General features: G+C 32.4%; 1 protein-coding gene across 1 annotated transcript; it reads right to left on the minus strand.

Annotated features, from left to right (window-relative positions):
• Positions 1 to 366: 366 nt before the first annotated feature.
• LOC131625692 (peroxidase E5-like) lies at positions 367 to 1,780 on the minus strand. The gene is made up of 3 exons (XM_058896530.1): positions 1,534 to 1,780; positions 1,243 to 1,434; positions 367 to 1,152 (listed from the first exon to the last, which is right to left on the minus strand). The coding sequence occupies exons 1-3, from the start codon at positions 1,753 to 1,755 to the stop codon at positions 517 to 519; spliced, it is 1,050 nt and encodes a 349-aa protein (XP_058752513.1). The 5' UTR covers positions 1,756 to 1,780; the 3' UTR covers positions 367 to 516.
• Positions 1,781 to 15,190: the final 13,410 nt, after the last annotated feature.

The following is a 15,190-nucleotide window of genomic DNA, read 5'->3' on the forward strand; positions in this document are numbered from 1 at the left end:
GTTACTCTTGAAATGGGAAATTGAGCTGTTGTAATTTTTTTTTCCTTCCCAATTCGCAGCCTTGCCCTAATATGTTAGGCCCTTTAATTGTTAGTTAGAGTCGAATTTTTCTTTATAAGTTTTTTTTAACACCCAAGGCTCATTTTAAAATTAGTATTTTCCCATTGTAATTGTATGGTATTTCCCCAAAACCTTAAAACAACAAGAGGATGAATTATTTCTCTTATATATTTAATATTTCTTCGGTGGCTTTACTGTAAATTAATATAAATTATTAATTTTTTAAATATATAAAATTAAAAGATAACTTATCATTGAATAAAATGGTTGTCTATTCAAATTCAAAGATACCAAAATATTCCACAATAAATATGTACCCAATATAACTTTACTGAAGGAACAAATAAATACAGAGAGCTTGTAATAGAAGATTATCTCACACACAAAGCTTACGACACACAAATGTACCTAGCTATGGCTTCTTTATTTCAACTAATAACATAACCCTCAAAACACTTACATTGAACTAACCAAATCCCCATTAGTAATATCCAACTCAGATGATTTCTTCTTCTTATTAATAAAATTGCACTGTTTTCTAATTTCACCTTTCTTTCCAGTAAGCACACCAATATTTCCCATTTTAATCATTGACTTCCTAAAATTCTTAAAGAAAGCATTTTCGTTATTTGCAAATTTGTTGACAATGCTAATGGTATCTGCACCTGGTGTTGAGAACAATTCTTGGTCACTTTGAAGCAAACCCTTTTTAACTTGAAGATTGTTGTAGAAGTTTTTGTCCAATGTATCAGGAGTCGTTGGATCGAAGTTGACACGGTTAGTTCCAGGTCCGTCCTGAGGACATTGTTTTTGCAATACTTTTAAGTAAGCTGGATCGAGAGTTGGATCAGGTTTGCCTGTACTGTTGAAGTTGTACAATCGATCACTAAATAAACGGCAACGTGATCTTCCAAATGTGTGAGCCCCTGAGAGTGATACTAGATCAAGTGTGGTGAGACCTTGATTAGCAAAAGCAGATTTCAGTTGAGGTAAACTGAAAGATGGACCTGGAAGATTTTGATTAGCAAGGGTTTGGTTTGCGGTTAAACTATCTCTTCTTCCCAATGGAACCAACCAACCTGGACCTCCGGTCTGTGAACATAAATTAGTTAATAAAAATGTTATGAGTTTATGTGAAAACTCATTTGTTGAAACTGAAAATAGTTAGATAAGGATATTTACCAAAACAGAAGATATTCCAGCAGAAAGTGTAAGAATATCAGCACAAGAAACTGTGTCTGGACAAGAACGTTCTACTGCAGTTTTAATCTGATTTATAACATCTAAACCTCTCAAGGAATTGATATTTGGGAAGGCATCTTGTTCAGTCACAATGGTATCAGTTGTGTTCAACAAAACGGATGCATCACAACCCTGTTATACAAAAATAAGTTAAGTTTATTTAATCTTTTGATACAAAAATAACTTATGTATAAAAGCACTTATGAGAGAAATATATGTATGGATACATACTTGAACAAAGCAGTCATGAAAGTGGAGCCTGATGAGACTAGCAGGCATTCGGGCATCTGTCTGAGCAACGTTGAATAAGATTTCATATACAATAAAATGCAATTGGGGACAAGTTTGAATGTAAAAAAATGGATCAAGTTGTGCATTTGAGGGGAAGGTTAATCCTCCAAACACAATTGCAACACAGCACAAAGCTGTAGCTAAGAAACGAAGGGGGTTCATTTTTTTCCCTTACTGATATTAGAGCTTTATGTGTTTGAAGTTTGTGCTTGAGTCTGCAGAAAATGTGTCTTATTTATAGGGTCATGACATGACTATGGGTAGCTTGTCGATGCCATGTGAAGAATACTAATGTTATATTACAATAATACTTAAGACACACTTGTAAATTAGTAATCACTTTTCTAAATTTTATAAATCAAGTATTTGTTGGTTAACTTGAATTACAAGTTATTTGCAAATCGAGGAAAATAGAAAAGAATAAAGAGCAATTGAGAGAGAGAAGTGTTATTGAAATGGAATTGAGGGTATTACAAATATGTGTTACTTCATTTATAAAGGATCATACTATTAATTAACTAACTTCTACTTAGCAACCACTTAACCGTGTAGAGAGATTCAGAAGGAGAAAAACCACACTGAGTAGAAAACAAATCCATACTCTCACTCTCAGTGTTATCAGAAACTGTGAAGAACAAAGACACTCCGGGATTAGGAAATATCACAAAAGAATTCTTGCTCAAAAAACTCTAAGGACATTATCTAAATATCACAAAAGGAGCTTGTGGATCAAAAAGAAATCTTAAGGATGCTCAAGACATCAGAAAGAAAAACATATGTGTTGATAAGGGAAATTCTCAAGCGATGTAACTATTATTTCATCCAAAGAAGATGTCTCATAAAAGTTCTGAAGCTGCAAGGAAAGAACAAACAGAATCACAACATGCAAATTGAGTCTCTTCTCAGAGAAGATAGGAAGAAAAATGTATCTCCAAAACGGTCAGATCTTTCTAAACTTTTTCTTATTTATAATCTTGCTGATTAAGAGTTTTTTTTATATAATGTATAATTCAACCTAAGATATTCTTATTACGGCCTAGCTAGACAGTCTGCATTGCTGCCCACTCTATTCCTAGCTCTTGCCTCCATACACAGTCTCTCCTTATCTCTCTAAAAAAAATTGGTCACAACCATCTCATTAACTCTCTTGTGTGCTTCGATTGCTCTAATAAATATAAGTCTGTATGTCATTTCTTTCCAGTAATTTTTCTTTTCTCATCATGCCTCCACTAACCTTTCTAGGAAATGAAAATCTCCTTGAGATAGTCATAGAAAATCAAGTTAAAATTCTATCTCTTGAAAGTAGTTTTGCTTGCAGCCTCTCTAAAGTAACATTCTTTCAAAAATGGACAAGATACCTTTCCATGCTCAAGAAACCTATCTATGAAAATCTTGTTAAAGACTTCTGGAAAAATGCATATCTTAACACTGAGGATAACTCCATCTGATCCTTCATATTTGATATTCCTATTTCTATTGACTATTTTTCTTTTGTTCTTACGACTGGATGTGAGAACCTTGGAATCACTGTTAACTCCTTTGAGATTCATTTCATTATGCCTGATATGTTGTGCACTCTTCATGATGTTTCATTAGGATATAATCCTATTAATCCTGAGAATCTCCTGACCATTCCAAAGACTTGGTTTAAACTTGTTATATCAAATTTCCTTCCCAGAAGGGAAAACCAAGACCTCCTAAGATATGGTGATCAAACGTTCATCTATTTTCTGATGAATGACATGCGTATAAATATGCCACAATCTATGTTCATTCATCTATGGAATTCCATTTCTGAACCCAGAATTCGCACTAAGTCTTACATTCCTTTCGGAAGAGTGCTGTCAGAAATCTTCTTTCAAGAAGGAATCGTGGAACTTATCAAAGAGAGGATAGCAGAATATGGAATAGAACACTATCTTGGAAATATGTTATTGAAAACTAAGGGTGACATCTTTATGGGATAATAAATGTATCAAATTAACATGTTTTCATCACACTTGCATGTGTTGTAATTCTGAGATGGTTTATTTGAATTTTGTTGTTGTTTATTTATCTTGAATAAATCAAACACTAAAACTCTACTGCCTATTCTTGCATGTTCTCCTAGGATAATAGGAAATGACTAGTCTCTTAGGCTGGTGTCAGTTATTTCAACTAGACATCAGTATTTTTTTCTTGACTTAGACTATCATAACCTATCTAGGTCACAAAAATATCCTCTTATCATTAAAACTCCTCTAATTTTTTTTACTGCCAAATATCACCGAAATCATTTTCGTCCTTGCATCCAAACCTTCTTCTCTGTCAAAATCATGTCAGCCATGACTTATCTTGGAGATGTGAACTATCTGAAAATTATCTCTGAGAAGGATCCTAATCTTGTGTCTCTCAAAGATGATGCAAAGGAAATAATATGGAGCTCACAAACCCAAAACTGGTCAAATTACTACTCAATGCTTCGGGGTCCTGTTCTTCCTGTGTTGGTCAAAGAATTCTGGAAATTTGCTAAAATCAGTGATGATGGAAATACCATTCTCTCTGAAATCTTCAAACTTCCCATTGTTGTTACCATCTCGTCGATTGTCAAAGCCACAGGTTGTATCTCATCTGGAGTCACCATTTATGATTTTTAATCTGACTTAAAATTGGTAAGATCCTTCAAAATCCTGTTTAATAGCTCTGTTCCTTACGAACCAAATAATCTTGAAAACCTCCTCCCATATCCCAAAATTTGGTTCAAATTCTCCTTAACCAATCTTCGTCCTAGAACTCCAGTAAGGAATGTCATGACCCACGATGACAGAGTTTTCGTGTTTCTTTTGACACACCACCATAGGGTTGACCTTCCTAAAACAATATTCAACCACCTGAGGCACTCCATTGAGATATCTAGAAATTAGACACATTCTCACATTCTGTATGGAAGAATCCTGTCTGAAATAATTATGAACGATGGAATCTAGAAATTAATTGGAAAAGTGGGGCCTGAGTATGCACTTACTACCGAAAAGTGTGCCCGTGCGAACAAGATTGAAGAACTTGAAGATTAATTTTCTTTATGTCTTTCCACTTGCTATTTTTTTTTGTAAACCTGCCTTTTTAAATGAAGTTATGCTCTCGTACTTATATTTACGTATGCTTAAGATATTTTCATTCTAATCAACTTGGTTATACATTTTGAACGAAGAAAATTATGTCATTCTGATCCTTTTAATAGAAATCATTTTGACATAAACTACATTTATTTGTTAACCTGCCTGGATACATTTCTATCTCTACTAAGCATCATGATTGACTTAACTACACTTTTTTGATTATGACAAAAAGGGGGAGAATTAGTAAGTGAAATTTTGACTTGATTAACAGTTAAAAGATGTATCTCAGAACAGTTACTGACAAATGTACAAAGAATTGTTGTACCATTCTCTTTTTCTGAAAGCTGCAGGAAAATCATATGAAAATAATGTTTCGAAAAAGAATCATATAGATCTTCTAAAAAAGTGCTCTGAAAAGAAATACAAGCAAATCTTCTGAAGAGATACACTGAAAAGAAAAATATACTCAGGGAAGTTATCTTCTAAATTTTTCTTTTAAGTATTTATTTCAGGGGGGGACTATACATTTCAAGGAAAGATTATACATCTCAGGGGGAGATTGTCTTCTTATATACAAAATTTCTGATCAGAACTTAAATGTTTTGTCATCATCAAAAAGGGAGAGATTGTTAGAACAAGATTGAGATCTATGTTCAGAATCTTATTTTGATGATAACAAACACATATTTTAGTAACAATCTTATTACTAATGATTTTGTTGAATGTGTAGAGGATATCTTATATGTATTATTCGACATGCATCAGACTCATTCTATTTAGGATACGAAACCACATGCTCAGAACAATGTTGATATTCGTCTAAGGAAACAAGGATGATAGTTATATCAGAAATATTCTGTTAGAAGTTATTTATATTCAGAAGTTGTTGAGTCAGATGTTCTGACGCGATTGATCAGAAGCAAAAGTTATGTAGGCTGAAGAATGCAAAAGATCAGAAAAGGTTCAGACAGGCTCAAAGTAATAGATCAGAAACATCAGCTGCATGAATCCTCAAAGGCCATCAGTAAAACAAACAAGAAACATCTAAGAACATAGTAAAATGTTCCAACCAAGTCACATGCATACAATCACAGTGCTCGAAGTAAAGACAAATGATGATATCTATCTTGGCTACATCTTGGAAGAATGAAAATGAAGAAAACACGCCACCAACAGTAATTATCACTAAAGATAAGATTTGCCTTGGAAATATGTATTTCATGATTCAATCGAGGCAAAGCATTAAATGCTATTTAACAAATATGCTTTAACAAATATGCTCCAACGGTATTATACCAAGCCTATTTAAAGAGCAAACTTTGAACTTGATGGTGTGGAAATATAGCAATATAGCAAGCACGAAAAATACACATGAGAGGCTAATATGTGATGATTTAACAAGAGTGTAAAAATACACTACTATGTGCCTATGTGAAGAAAAACTAAACTGAGGAAGAGAAAATCTACTTGATTAGAAGCACTCCTGTAATTCTCTAGAAACTTAATTCATGTTAGAATTGGTGTCCTTAAGTATCCTTCTGATATGGATACTTAAGAGGGCCAAGAGTTCCTGCTAGACTCTTGGAGGTTTCTAGGTAAATAAGCGTTATATCTCGTGGAGATCCCTGAACGGTTTATTATCTAGTGTTAGTCACTTGCAGTTGGCTTGTGCATTGTATTGTTAGTCACGACAGTTGGTTGTGCATTTGTAATCAATTTTGATTATAGTGGATTAAGTCCTCGGTTGAGAGAGGCGAAATCACCTTGGCGGGTGGACTGGAGTAGTTTGAGTTGCAAACAAACCAGAATAAAATGAATGTGTTCTTTACCTTCTAGCATTTCAAGTAATCAAGAGCTTCCACACAAATACTCATCAGAAAGGTTTACACTTATGCTTTCGAAATACATTCTTAAATATAATGAGAAAGATAAGTAACCAAATGAAGAAGTGTTCTCAAACTAAAAAGAAATTTCTAAGAACACAATTCAAACCCCTTCTTTCTTGTGTTTTTCTCCACCTTAAAAAATGAGCATCAAGCACGTGTACGCATCGACAGAAATAAGGGGAGGTTGTTTATAAGGTAATTTTTTTGGTTTTAGGTTTGTAACTGTTCGATGAAAGCTCCTTAAAAAACAAGTTCCTTGGTACAGTCCCTGTTATAAGTGAAATAATTTATTTCACCTAAACTATTGAAGTGAAATGAACATATTTAGTAAATAATTTTTACCACACCGCTGAGGCAATATCTCTTGGCTTAAAACTAGCTGAAATATATATGTTTAACCTTTTTCCCTTTGATTTGCAGGTGTGAATGAAGCTCCACACATGTATTGTAGTGCGACTCTAAAAGAATGACATTATAAGTAGTTATCTGATGTAGTACTTTTACTCATTGATTTACCGCAGATTCGAAGATGAAAAAGCTTTTTGCTGTGCGATATTACATGAGCGTATAGGTCATGATCTTTCTATTCTCTCCGTTTCCAAATTTATCTTTTCTTCAAAATGATATTGAACTCCATTAATGTTCAAACTAATTGTTTTGTTATATATGCAGACAAGACTTTGTGATTCTATACCGTAGTGATCTTCATGACATATTTGATCCTAAATCTGTTTCAGAAAGTAAGTTGTTAGTACAACCTACAATACCATAGTTGTTATTTTTACATGAGCAGTGTCGTGACGTGTCGATGGTTGAAGAAGCTGTTTGAAAAATAAAAATTGGTACTGAACTTGGCATGAGAGTTTGAAAAATTTATGATCAGATGTTTGGATGCAGACTGAAAGATATATCAACTAAAAGACTCAATGGTTATGTATGTTATGTCACAGTAATAAGTGTGTGCATAAGATGGATGCAGGCTGAAAGATATATCAACTAAAAGACTCAATGGTTATGTATGGATTGTAGGGACTGAATGAGATGTACATGACTTGGTCTGGATTTCTGAGTTGAATTGAGTTTGAATGAACTGTGGAAATAGTCATGAACGAAGTCAGTTTTTTTAAAAATTTGTTAGCGCAGGGTAGGATTAAATTATGTATGGCGTAGGACTGGTACAGGAGTATATGTGATGCATTGTTATGGTATGGATTGAAGGTTTATGGTTTTTTGGAACAAATGTTAGAGCCAATTAGAGAGGTTTGTAACTGTTAATAAAGGTTAGTGAAAATCTGTTAGTGTGAATAAATTAGAGTGGAGTGAAAATCTATTTGAAACTACTGAGAGACTTGAGAAAGCCTATGTTGAAGATTAAATCACACCACAAGAATATGACCTACAGTGCCAATATAGAAAGCCTTTGTATTCCTATATAGAAAGGGTGAAATCTTACAGAAAATTGAGTATACAAAGTTGTGTTTTTATCATTTATGTTATTTAATATATATATATATATATATATATATAGAGGTTAAAAATAATAAGTAATTGTTTTCTCTCTCCATATTTAATTACTTATTATTTTTAACCACTAGATTGAAAAGAATCAATGGTCTAGATTTGGAGTAAGTTATAATAACTTACTCCTGGAGTAAATATAACCCTCCTCATATATATATATATATATATATATATATATATATATATATATATATATATATATATATATATATATATATATATATATATATATATATATATATATATATATATATATATTTATATATATATTGAACATATCATATGAGAATGAGTAAGTTATATGAGAATGTGAGAATGTAATAACAACTATTGGATTTATATTTAATGTTGAGATTAAAAGATATTTTTTTAAATTTAATTAATAATTTAGTTTTCTTCTTAATGACACGTGATTTATTAAAGATCACAATTTAATCTCAACCATTCATTTTTCAATCTAATAGTTCTTTTATATATATATATATATATATATATATATATATATATATATATATATATATATATATATATATATATATAAAGCCAAGTTGGAAGTCACATATATACTTTAATGCAACACGTATATAACAATTAATTCTCTAATCTAAAATTTATTAATAGTACTATAAGCAAACAATAATAATAACAACTCCATGAGATTTTGTCAAAGTAAACCATTCAATAAAATATAATAAATTTTATATGTTTTTTATTTTGTTATTTTTTTTAAAGAATTTATTTTAATTAAAAAATATGATTTCAATTGTAATTTTTTTTAATAATATATAAAATAATATAAGAAATAATGATAATAAATTATATTTGTTTATTTATAAGTGGCTCTATCGGTATAATGAATAATTTATCCTTTTTTTTTCTTTCAAAGTAACAATAATAATAGCCACTATATGAGATTCTGTCAAAGTAACACTCAATAAAATACTCCCACTATAACATGAAAGGGAAGTTAACAACGTAACTGTCGGGTAAATTAAGACTATATACGATGTTACTAACAAATACACATGTTTGGCAAGACTTTGACCATTTACTTGTCGATATATAATCCTACATATCTCCAAGTAGTTGCTTTTCATTGGTCACATGTACACAAAATTGAAATATAAAATATTACTACTATTAATTATAAATTTATTAACAATTTTTTTTAATTATATATTACACAAAAAAAATTTAAGAGAAAATAATAATATCAAAATAATAAATTAGGATGTCAATCACCATTCCTTAACAACTTTCTAATATTGTATTTTGTAAGTGAGACGAGAGAAAATATAAAAATTAAAAATAAGTGATGAAGATGAACACAAGAGAGGTGGCGAAGAGGATTAAAAAATATTAAATTATTGATTTTTTTGATATTTATAAAATATAAAAGAAGTGAATATTAGAAAATAATGCATTTTATTTTTGGTGTATAGTAAAGACATTGCCATTTTTACTGAAATTTACTATTTTTTGTTCAACTTTTATAAGTATGATTTTTTTACTTAAAATGCATAGGTCTATCTTTAAACCAAGTTGTTGCCTTAGATGTCAATGCAATATCAGCAAATTGCCTTAGATTGTGATTTGTGACCAAATTGCTTTAGATGTCAATGCAATATCAGCAATAGTTGTTGCCTTTTGTAGGGTCCACAAAAGACTGGATCACTAGCTAAAATACTTTTAATCCATCCTTAACGTGTTACATTTTTGTACACTTCGTCATTAAAAAAATAATTGTATATTTTTCAACTACATGCATTACTGATAGAATTGTAAACTTCATTACATTGTGTTTAATGAGTTGATCTATTACAAAGTCATGGTACACGTATTTATCTAATGCATTCATGTTTCTCGCTCTGTCTACTATGACAGGCCGTGATTGGTCTCTCACGTGAAATCTAGCGTGTTTTTTAACTGTTCAATTATTTAGCGACGATTCTAAATCATCACAAAATTTCATAATTTATTTAGCAGTCGTTTTAATCCGTCACAACATGAATAGTAAAAGATTTGTGACAATTTGAAATAGTCATCAAATGAACAGTAAAAGTTTTGTGACGGTTTGAAACTGTCACAAAATTAGCATAACGAATATATGAAAAAAAAAACAACATCGTTTACGTGAGCACACACACACACACATAAAATGGTGCAATTTGTGCGACTCTTCTAATACCCTCCACTCCATGCCCACAAATTCAAGAAGGGATGTAGGGAGCGACTTTGAGTTTCGTGCAAAGGTTAATAAAAGTTGTCGTACCAAGAGGCTTAATGAGAGCGTCTGCAACTTGCACACTAATAACGACATGTTGGATCTTCAACTTTTTGGCTATGACTCTCTCTCTCTCTCTATATATATATATATATATATATATATATATATATATATATATATATATATATATATATATATATATATATATATATATCACGAAATGTATGTCGAGCTCAATATATTTCTTTTTGACATGAAATATTGGATTGTGTGACAAAAGCACTGCACTAAGATTATCACAGAGAAATGTAGGAGGAAAGAAAGGCATTGCATGTTTAGTCTGTTGTGATTCCAACCATATAAACTCTAAAGTGGTTTGAGCCAAAGCACGATACTTTTCCTCAATGCATGATATAGCAACAAGAGGTTGCTTCCTAAAGCTCCACTACACAAGTTTAAGTTTGAAGAAGATAAAAAGGCCAGAAGTAGACCTGCGACCATCTGGATCGCTTGTCTAGTCTAAGACACTATAGACTCTTAGAGAGAATTTGTGAGCCAATGAAGATGGAAGGAGCAAGCCATGTGTAATAGTGCCACCGAGATCATCAACATCAACGCCTATCACCCATAAAACTCTTAGACCTTTAATCAATGAAGTTAAATAAACATCTATGTCGTTCCTTGGTTGTTTTGGACCCGAAATCATCATTGATAACATCATATATTTGTGCATTACCACAGAGATATGTTGTAAATTATGAATAGAACAGGCCATGAAGTATATTTAGTATTTATATTACAAAAAGGGTTCATTTAGTCGGTGGCAAGTCCAAGCCCAAGGTTCCTTGACTCAAGGGTAAAATTTGGAAACAGTGAATCAATTTTCTTCCATTGCAATGAATAAGCTGCATGGCGAATTTTTCCGTCACACACTTTTTTATCTGCATGCCATCTAGTATTCTTTATGCCATTTACACAAGCAAACAGGTTCTTGAACCTTTGAATTATTAGTAGGTACCACTTCACCTTAGCAGGAACACCCTTTTTGGTTACACCATCATCATTTTCAGCACCATTGTTCTTCACCTTGTAGTGTGTCTCCCTACACCTCAGACACTCCTTCATGTTGTCATTCTCTTTCATGTATAATATGCAATAATTACGACACGCATGTATTTTGACATACTCCAAATTCATTGGACACAATATCTTCTTCATCTCATAACTACAATTCGGTAACATGTTACTTTCTAGAAGCATTTCTTGCAACAATTCATGCAATTCAGTGAAACTTCTAACCGTTTATTCACCTTTTTCCTTAAGATTAAGTATTCTTAACATAGCTGACAATCTTGTAAATTTTTTGCATTTTGAAAATAACGATTTTTTCATGTCACTTTGTAAAGTATCACCCACACGGGCTTTTTTAAAAGAAAATACTCCATTATCATGATAATATCTTCTAAGGTATCATTCATATATTCATCAAATTCAACTCTATGTAACTCAACTCTATTTTTTGTCACTTCACCATTTCATACCCATTTCGTGTAATGTTGAATAATTTCATCACAACCTAAATGATTGAATATATCTTTCTTTGGATATTTTAGGTATTACAACATTTTTTACCAGGACAATAAAAATTCTCATTATTTTTAGGAACATTTTTTTCGCGAATCCAAGTAATTAAATCACTCTATTCTTATACTCTTTACTTAATCTATTGACTTTCATCCAACTATGATCCATAATCATATATAACTTTTGAAAATAAAATAAAAATCATACACAACCAACAATAATGAATATTTCATCTCAATAAAATAACAATAATACTAAACAACAACTACAAATACTTGAAAAACAACACAAAATTATACCCTAAGTCTCGAAAACAACAACAATAACAACAACAAGAATGACAATGACAATAATAACAACAACAACATTAATGCTAGAGTCATGGAGCAAGTTTCACATACTGGAAACATTATGAGAGTCAAAGAAATATGTTGGTTTGAGGTTCGATTTTCCTTATTCGAGCTTCCTTCCTCAATTGTTTACTTCTTTCGACTTGGAGAAGATGAAGAATGATGTTTCACTTTGTTAAGTGGAGAAGATGAAGAATGGTGTTTCGTTGTTAGGTGGAGAAGATGAAGAATTGGGCTTTCGTTCGTTCGTTAGGGCACAAATTTTTTATAGGAGTTAGGAAAAGTGAATGAGAGATAAAATTATGATTTTTGAACATAATATTGTTTGGAGTTTATATCTCAGTTGGTAGCAAACATTGAGGTAACAACTGAGTTTAATTTTAATTAAATAAAATAATAAACAGCATTTTATGTACATGCTGACGATGTACATGCATTGTTTCAATTCCTAAATAGTGGAGATATAAGGATGTTAATCTCTCGTCAACCCCTTTGAGCCTAAGAAGTAGAAGTTTTCTTTCTCGTCCAGATTAAAACCTTGATCATAACCTGGGGCAGGGTAGTTACTCAGTTAAATCAATTATACTAGTTGTTGTCTACACGAATAATGATGGGTTCCCGCAACCATTAAGTCAGGCAGTCAATATCCACCAAAAAAAGAAAAAGCTGTTAATTCAAAACCTATGAAGGAGACTTATCAAAAATCGAAACATCTTGCTGACTGTAATCTCAAAATAAACAATTCAGGCAAAAGTTAGGGATAACAAAGTAAAAAAAGAGGTCACTACAAATCCTCGACAAAAGAAAACATTACAAAAAAGGATGTCTGCCTGTCTAAATAAACTGCCGGTGCTTTAATCATCATCAAATGTCAATGTTACGACTTCAATCTCTGCTAAGACTTAAATGAAAAGTCAACTGAGCATAGGATCGAAGAACATCATGAAGATTGGGATGGGTACAAATAAACTTTGAGCCATTATCCTTTGTTTCTTAAACCGTGAACCAAGCCACGTTACAACCCTTAAAAGTCCTAACTGAAGCACGGTTAGTTCGAAAGCATACTGTCACCAAAAAGGTATCCTGACTCCTTAAGGTTTGCCATAAATGCTAAGTTGATATCACGTTCTTACAAATATCACGCTTTTACACCTCATGTTTTAATGTTTTTCAAAAACTCAAGACAGACATATGCATTGCATCTTATGAATTCATTATTAAACATATCCTGCTACATAATTTCAAATGTTAGCATCAGGAAGAATCTGCATAGGGTACGACTAATGGCTAAAAGTCATCCCGATAAACGAAACTACTTCAACAACAACATCTCTTATAACCAACTCAGTTGGTTAAAGAGCCAATGTATACAAGGGGCATGACATGCTTTGTCCAATCAATATGGGGCAATCAAGTCAAGATTCCAAGAATCTCTCAAGAATGCCAAACAATCAGGGGCACGCACCCAAGTGGGTCTGAAGCTACTTCCTGATCAGGCAGGAGCACCATATTAAGTTTATGGCTACTAGGGGCATGTCACCCATAATACACATCTCATAAGGTCCTCACGAGGTAAATCTCTCCAAATTCCCCACTAGCTGGGGCAAAGCTATGCAAGGCATGTTCAACACTTCGATCAATACTCATTGGTGTGTCCCACTCAACACAAGCCCAAGAATGGCAGTTACTATAATCACTGGGGGCAATGTTCAAGGCATCCACGAATAGTCCTCAAGAAGCCATCTTCGAATAATCTCCATAAAGGTTTCACAGGAGTATATCCCCACAGAGAAGTCCTCAAGAAGCTATCTTCAAATAATCTCCATAAAGGTTGGCACTCACAGTTGAGCTGAGTCAGATTGAACATCGGAGATTCCATTCATCTCTCTTATCCCCAGTCAGGGCACATCAGGATCAATCATTCAAATTGCTTTCATCCCCAAGCAGAAATCATAAATTCCCAGCTGTATATCTTCAAGATAAGACCAGGCATCAGAATCACAATGTCATAGAGATTTATTTTCTCAATCAAGAAGAAAATACTAATACACTCCAGGAAGGATAAATCATGTTCATGCATTCATACATCATGTACCCCATGGCATATGCATAACACTCTCATTCATTTAAAAAAAATATTACAATACATGCACCACGACATTGCATAAAACTAATGTTTCTTTTTCAGTCTATTTCTATAATCAAATGAACATTATCTTCTAGATATAGTGAAGAGATAATCAAGTCAACGATTTAATTCTGACACTCATTCTAGACAGAGATTTAGTTATGATACTTAATTTTGGATATCTTCCAGAGATAGTTTAGAGATAATCAAGACAGAGATTTAGTTCTGATACTTAATTTTGGATATCTTTCAGAGATAGTTTAGAGATAATCAAGACAGAGATTTAGTTCTGATACTTAATTTTGGATATCTTCCAGAGATAGTTTAGAAATAATCAAGGCAGAGATTTAGTTCTGACACTTAATTTTGGATATCTTCCAGAGATAGTCCAGAGATAATCAAGACAATGATTTAGTTCTGATACTTAGTTTTGGGTATTCTCCAGAGATAGTTTAGAGATAATCAAGACAATGATTTAGTTCTGATACTTAGTTCCGGGTATTCTCCAGAGATAGTTCAGAGATAATCAAGACAATGATTTAGTTCTGATACTTAGTTCCGAGTATTCTCCGGAGATAGTTCAGAGATAATCAAGAGACATTCAAAGATCTAATTCTATCATCACGAATGGTGTAGACACGATCATCTTTCCAAGATCTAATTCTATCATCACGAACGGTGTAGACACGATTGTCGCGGGCGAAAAATCGTTTGTCCTTTTTCGGGATGAGACACCTGATGCCTTCTTTGGGCTCGAGTGCTCAAAAAATGATTTTTCTTTTGTACCGACCAAACTTTTTATT

Source organism: Vicia villosa, unplaced genomic scaffold (assembly GCF_029867415.1).
Source record: "Vicia villosa cultivar HV-30 ecotype Madison, WI unplaced genomic scaffold, Vvil1.0 ctg.000233F_1_1, whole genome shotgun sequence".
Classification (NCBI taxonomy): domain Eukaryota; kingdom Viridiplantae; phylum Streptophyta; class Magnoliopsida; order Fabales; family Fabaceae; genus Vicia; species Vicia villosa.

What these genes read in the sequence shown, in the direction of transcription:
- LOC131625692 (XM_058896530.1), bottom strand. Translation starts at nt 1,755, where the DNA reads ATGAACCCCCTTCGTTTCTTAGCTACAGCTTTGTGCTGTGTTGCAATT. An exon ending in TTCATGACTGCTTTGTTCAA is followed by an intron (nt 1,435 to 1,533) that starts GTATGTATCCAT and finishes TTTGTATAACAG; the next exon opens with GGTTGTGATGCATCCGTTTT. An exon ending in CTGGAATATCTTCTGTTTTG is followed by an intron (nt 1,153 to 1,242) that starts GTAAATATCCTT and finishes TTATGTTCACAG; the next exon opens with ACCGGAGGTCCAGGTTGGTT.